The sequence below is a fragment of the Hippocampus comes genome, unplaced genomic scaffold (assembly GCF_001891065.2).
Source record: "Hippocampus comes isolate QL1 unplaced genomic scaffold, H_comes_QL1_v1.1 scaffold88, whole genome shotgun sequence".
Lineage (NCBI taxonomy): Eukaryota > Metazoa > Chordata > Actinopteri > Syngnathiformes > Syngnathidae > Hippocampus > Hippocampus comes.
In genome coordinates this window covers 261,557-268,671 of record NW_017805933.1, presented here as the reverse complement: position 1 = coordinate 268,671, position 7,115 = coordinate 261,557, and the positions used below count along the sequence as shown (strand labels likewise).

The 7,115-nt window shown below is 43.3% G+C and overlaps 1 protein-coding gene across 1 annotated transcript in view; it reads right to left on the bottom strand.

Moving 5' to 3' along the window:
* Positions 1–2,295: 2,295 nt before the first annotated feature.
* The window catches only part of LOC109528075 (FKBP prolyl isomerase 4), a gene marked incomplete at its 5' end in the record, with an annotated part of 7,172 nt that continues 2,352 nt past the window's right edge, over positions 2,296–7,115 (bottom strand). Inside the window, 6 exons of the mRNA XM_019890355.1 lie at positions 2,296–3,871; positions 3,969–4,064; positions 4,525–4,668; positions 5,029–5,214; positions 5,391–5,565; positions 6,170–6,326. Of these exons, the coding sequence (XP_019745914.1) occupies positions 3,773–3,871; positions 3,969–4,064; positions 4,525–4,668; positions 5,029–5,214; positions 5,391–5,565; positions 6,170–6,326 (857 nt within the window). The remainder of the gene's footprint in view (positions 3,872–3,968; positions 4,065–4,524; positions 4,669–5,028; positions 5,215–5,390; positions 5,566–6,169; positions 6,327–7,115) is intronic.

The window sequence follows — 7,115 nt, the reverse complement described above, 5'->3', positions numbered from 1 at the left end:
AATGACACTAAATTACTAATATAACTCTGTCTTAAATAATTTATTTTTCACCCGTGGTAAAACTATCACTGGAACTGTTTATTTTGGTGGTGTTGTAATAAGAATGAATTTATTTTGAAAGAGCCTCCCCAAGACACTGTTATTTTAGGATAGATTTCTGCGAATTGACCTTACCTCCCAGAGTAAGATACGCCTCTGTTTCTTTGGCTTGGATACCTGAAGCAGGTTGAGGTGATAGGTTAGCAAACAGTTTCTCCTTTTAAAAACACGCATTTTACAACCTTGTATCCATCGTAGGAGGCGAGGAGACGTAAGTGTACATACATTATGATGTATGAATAGAAAGATAATGCTTTGTGTTTCATTGGCGGGGGGTACACAGAAGAAATCCATGTAGCCTCAGTTTTGCTCCTCCAGCATTTTTATTTTATCCATCCGTCCATCCGGAGTACCCAGAGAAAACCCGTGAAGGCATGGGGACAACATTTAAACCCCACACAGAAAGGCTGGAGCCCGGATTCGACCTGTAGACCTCTGTACTGTGAACAAGTCCAAGTAAAAAGTAAATGTTTTTTTTAGCTTGATTTACCAGATAATTACCTTGGTCGTGGTTTGCTTTTGTGTTCTATCTCATAATATCTCATGCATGGATTCAATAGCAAACAGACAATCAGAGTAATGAACTGTCAACGACGCCCGACGTCACTTTGCATACTTGTGATCAATGGCTCACTCATTTAAAAATTGAAATCATATTAAAACAGCCTTAATGAGGGCCTCAATTCCACTTTTGCTGATTGACGCATTTGGTGGGCTATCATAAGGACTCATGAAAAGGTCCGTAGTCCGAAATTAATATTTGCTTCGTAGCAGCAAATTTTACGGCGCATTCTTCAACAAACTCCGACTGGGGAATTTGGCCAAATTAGAAACAGGTATCCTAGATGTAGATAAATGGGCTATGCTATATTGTGCAGCTTCTTTTTTTTTTCTTCTTCTTTTTTTTTGCCCACGACATTCAAAATGGGTGGTTTAGTTCGATGTTTATTTCAAGGTTCCCCCATGAAAGGGTGCGAGAACGCATTAATTGTATTTATTGAGGTTATGCATTTTTGGTCCGAGCTGAAAAGCAGTCTCAGTGAGTAGAAGAAAACATAGAAATACAAATATAAGTTTCATAACATTGCTAGAGGCAGTCTTTCCAATCACGGTTGTGACATCGGTCTATCACTTCGCTCAGGTCGAATGCAGTGATCCCTCACTTATCGCGGTTAATAGGGACAAAGACCTCCAGCGAAAGACGAAATTCCGCGAAGTAGGTACCCCCCTCGTACAGGAATATTTACATGTGTATGAGTATATATTATATTTATAAGGCCAAATTTAATGGTATGTTTGTTGTAATTAACATTACTTAATGCTATATACTAATTTTTGTATAGATGTCAAAGATGTGTAAGTTAGGTTAGGTTAGTGTATAAATAACTAAATGCAGTAAACAAACATCAAACATACATGTAGTACTGTATATGTTGCTCTATGTGACTCGCTGTTGTTTTGCTGCCTCTCGCAGACCTTTTGCGGCATTTTCGCTATTTTTTTATTTTTTGGTGAATGCTTTTGAAAAAGCCGCGATGCACTGAAACCGCGAAAAGTGAGCCGCAAAGAAGCGAAGGATCACTGTATAGGACAATCTATAACCCTCCTATGTATGAATCATGTTTATATCTTTTGGCTCATCCCCTGATGTTAATGGTTCTATAATAGAACCTGGAAAATAATGTGTTTTGTTTCCAGTTTTACAGCCAACTTGTCACAAGTGTGTTCATTTTGTCTTAGTGTTTATCTGTGAGGCACAACAGTCTGCTGATCGCACCTGTAAACCGATTCCAGAGTCTCCAAGGTAGCTGCTGGATAAGGTCTCACGGCTAGTGCACTCAGTTGTTGCTCATTGTTTAAAAATAAGGCACTTGAACTGAGCCATGAAAGCCTGCAGTTTTTGTTAAGTCTTTCCTCTGAGCAAAAGGGGGAATATACAGCAAAACTGTGTGTTGGGGGGGAAAAAAGTTTCAAACATATCAGGATGCTGGCCATCTCTGCTACGTTGTTAAACAGATGGTTCAATTCTACCTCTGAAAGGATATTAATAGATATTATTTCGTTTAGTTTTTTGTGTATTATGAAAAAAAAAAATACTTCGGCCGTTCTTTTGAGGAAGGTAACGATTTGTAATGCGACTCTGCAGATAAAAAAGGGCAAAAACGCAGTAGAGAATATCACACACAGTCACGCAAAGCAGGTTTTAACTGTTTATTGAATCCTTCCGCCAGACCACACCACAACAAACCACACCCTTCCGACAGACCAAGTAGACCCTAAGTGGCTTTTTCACGGCAACGTCCTTTCAACAGGCTGAAAACATCAAAACTTCATTCACAAAGCAGAAAATTAAGACGGTCGAATGAGGTCATGGGTCCTGTATAGCTGCTTTGATGCTCGTTTACGTGTCCGGATATTCCAGTTGATTACTTTGTCGTATTCACAACAATTCTGAAATCACAAGCACAATACTTTTGGGGAGGGAAAAGGATTGAAAGTACACTGTCATTAGTCCCGAAAGCACTGCTGGTTTGACCCAAACCTAAAACAGCACTTCTGGAGAATTCAACCAGAAAACTTCAGTCCAATGGCTTACAACCCCAAATCATGATCCCCTCCTGCTACATGCATGCAGTGTTCCCTCACTTTTCGCGGGAGGGATTCTAGTTAGGTAAGCCAATTCAAAGCAAACTTAAACATAGTTTTGAGTCATTTCATCGTCCTCGTTTGCTGCTGGAGGCAGAGCGAGTGAGCTCCACTTAATTTCTGAAGGCAGATATTTACTATTTGGCTTGGGCTCCTTTTTTTTTGCATCCTTTCAATAATTGTACAGCAGATTTGAACAACATTCCAAGTTTCTGAACGGTCTGAGTGAAGCAGCGCACTGAGAACTTATTTCCCAACGCACCTATGATGAGGGAAAGGGGTTTGGGGAGCAATGACCTAATAAGAGAGGCACACCACACTCTGCCTCTGTAAACACACACTCAGAGTAGTGCATGAGAAGCGGTAATTTCCTAATTCACGTTCTTGGTCTTTGTAAAACAAATCTCCCCGCCCAAAAAAATAAAAAGATATTTCTTGACTGGTCCGACTTGGAAGGATGAAAAAAATGATGAGAAAACCAGTAAAATAGTGAGGTAAAACTGCAATGGATGAAGTTATGGTCACAAGTGACAATAACGGAACTGCGAAGTAGTGAGGGAACACTGAATAAACTTTTGGAGCATTCCAGCACATTGTATCAGAGAGTTCAGCCGTCGCCAATCCTGGAATTGATCACTAGGCCCATAAAAGCGGAGGCTTGAGAGAACAAATATAGTGCAAGGTGAATAGCCCTTTACAGCGAAGGCTTTTCAATTCTCCACACACACACTCACATTCACGCGGTATGCGTATACGTAATTCAGCTGTGAAACACAGTTGTAAAGCTGCGGGTTGAGAGTTGAAGGGGACATGAGCACAGAAATATTACAACCACATCACGCCTGCTCAGATCGCCACCACAATTAACGACAATGGCAAGAGGCCAGGATGAAGAAAGCCAGCAAAGTCAGGGCTCTTGTTGACACTTGCTTCTTGCACCCACGCATACCGTTACACACTTAAAACACAAAACGGCCGAAGTAACAAAAGTCTGAAGAACATGTGAACCGTCAGAATTTACGGCGTGTTAGACTTTCGCGTCACCCTCTGCTTCCTTGTTAGCAGTGTCGATCTCCATATCTTCGCTGTCTCCGTTCTCCTTGCTCTTCACCTTCTCGGACGCTTTCTGCAAAAGAACAAAACGCCGCTAGGATGGATGAGCTGTTAAAGATTGGTACGCATTTAGCAGCAGTCTCCCATTTGAGGGTGGCAAGATCCATTACCTTGGAATCCCTCTCGGCAAACTTCTGGAACATGTTGGCGTACGTGCGCTTGTCCTTCTCGTGCTGCTCCTTCATGTGCTTCTGACAAAGAACCACCTGGGTGAAGACAACAACGGAGGAGACGTCAGGGCGAGCGAATAAGGCGATAGCCTCACCTGGGTGGCTTTTAAACAGCATCCACAGATTGGAAAATGACAATAGACATAATAAGGTGGTGTTACTCTTGAGCAGGTGTGCCCATTAAGTAGATTGTGAGTTACCAGTAGCTCACAAGGGGGGTATTGGTAGCTCTCATGGCATTAATTCAATCAGTATCATAAATAATTACAGCACAAGTAGCACTAGTATTAGCAATGTTTTTACACTCCACAGTAGCACAACTACAGGAACGGACCGAGTTCTGATCCTACAGCGGTGACGTCACCGAGTTTTTCATTATTTGTGAAAAACACCCCCATTTCTGACTCCCATGTTCACGATCTTCAGCCAAGCCAAGCCAAGCAATCGTCACACATTGTGAAAACATGTTTAACTTCTTCCCTGGGTGCCATCATACCTGACTCTTAGCAGCTTTGTTAGCGGGATAAAGTTGAACAACGCGCTGAAAGTCATCCCTGGCTTTGTCAAACTCTTTCATGCCGAACAGTGCCTCTCCCCTTCGGAATAGTGCCTTCTCACTGGACTCGTCCAACTCCAGGGCCTGTGACCACACCACACCAAAACAGGCTTTATTCAACAATGAAACACTTTGGAGGCTCCATTGTAGTCAAGTACAAAGTTTCCCATCCTTTCGTGATCCGAAAAACATTTTAAATCTGAGTGTAAAATCCCACCCAAAAATACAGTGAAATGATTTCATCTGATTTTACTTGACCAAGGTTGGCATGCCATCACATTCTATTATGTTCAGGGCAACATGTTAATTGTGTACCTTATGCCACCTAGTGGAAAAGCATGTTATTGTTCTACCTGTCACTGGCATCCTTTATGAACCGTGATAACATAATTTTGTAATTAAATGAAGTGAAATTGGATCGTGCCCTGTTGTGTGATGTCTTGCCTTGTTGCAGTGTTCCAGTGCTTGGTTGGGCTCTTTGAGCTTCAGGTAGCACATGGCCAGGTTGAGATGCGCAGCCAGTCGAAGCGCTTTGGCTTTTTCCTCCTCCTCCTCGGACAATCCCGACTCATTCTCAAGCCACGACACAATCCTCTTGTACTGCATAGATGCTTGCTTGAACATACCCTTCTGAAAGCCACCACAAGCAGTGACCATTAGATAACCTCCTCTATTGGGGCTGGGCAATAATTCAATATCAAAATGTATCGCGATAGACATGATCGATGTCAATTGAAAAGGCCTTGGACAAAAATGTTCGTGGCAAAACCCAACAGGAGTTCAAAGGTTCAGCCACCCATACATACCTTAAAATACTGTGTCCCCTTCTCTTTGACGACGACACTCTGTTCCAACTTCTCCGACGAATTCATTTCCCACGACTCTTTGGCCTTTTCCAAGGCTGTGAGCTTGATCTTATATTGCAAAAGCGCCCCGCCGGGGATATCATATTTGGCATTTCCCTCGCTCCCAAAGCCATACCTCCAAGAAAATGAAACAAACATTTGTCATTTGGTGCATTTCTGATCTCTTACGGTTTCAAGTTGACATTTCCCAGGTGTCTTGAAATAAGAGTGAGATCCCTTTTATCAGGGGGTTCGATTCCCCGTATTCCTGAAGCATCCCCTACAGAGCTCCCTGGGGGTACATGGTCGAACACCTTCTCCAAGTCTACAAAACGCATGTCGACTGGTTGGGCGAACCCCCATGCATCCACAAGGACCCTCCCGAGGATGTATGGCGGGTCCACTGTTCCACGGCCGAGAGCCACACTGCTCCTGAATCAGAGATTTGACTTCCCGACAGACCCTCCTCTCCATCACCCCTGAATAGATTTTACCAGGGAAGCTGAGGTATGCGATTCCTCTGTAGTTGGAACAACACCCTCCCTTGATAAAGCCCCAAACAACTCGGCTCCTAGGATCATCGGGGCGCATGAACCCCACCACCAAGGTATGGTGACGGCTCATGGAGGGCTCACTTTATTCCAGTCCAATTATTTGTACAAAAGCAACGAAAATTCCTTTTTACATCAGATGTTCTTTTATCTCTACAATTATGGCTGCTCACTAAACATCAATCGTACTTAGGTTTGATGTGGAACAGAGCTTCCTCTCCCTTCTCCATGGCCATGATGGCTTTCTCCGCTCCAGCCGGCAAGCCAAGACACTCTCCTTCTCCAATCACGAATTTGAGTTCCCTCTCGTCAAACACGCGCCCCTCGCAGCTGCCCTCCACCGTCACTGAAGAGGAGACGATCCAAAATGCCACGCTTAGAATAGTCGTATTGGATCAATATTGGCCAATTCACAAGGCTGCAATATCAGTGTTTTATCAGAAGCGAAAACATTGTATCTGGAAATCGTAATAAATACATTTCTTGTCAAGGTAGGATGAGAAATGCGTTACCTTCAACTGAGGATCCTTCATTCGGCTTGGCATATGGCTGCCCTTTAGTGATAATGCGACGGATAATCCCTCCATCCTCATCTTCGGTTAAATCCTCCCCGCGGAATTCAAAAAGTTCCACCTAGAGGTGAAGACAGCAGGGATGGTCATCAATGGGCACAGATTGTTACGAATTTGGGGGTTTACGATTGTTCAGTTCAGTCGTGCGTGGCCCCTCTAAATATTTTCCAGCGCAATTATGATTTAAGAATTATTGATTAAAATTCACGGCTAATTTGAATATGACTTGCAATCAAAATCACCAAAGCTACCATTATTTTATATATATAGCATTATTCTGTGGCGTCAGGCGGGCAAGAGTTAATTTTCCACGACGAACTACTCGGAAAACAGTCTGACAATCGTAAATGACAAACCCATTTACTCGGGCAAAGCTGATTCCTATTTTGCAATATAAAAATCTGATAACCGATGAATAAGCGCGCGCACGCACGCACGCACGCGCACGCACGCGCACACACGCGCGCACACACACACACACACGCGCACGCACGCACGCACGCACACACACACACAAACACACACACACACACACACACACACACACACAAACACACACACAC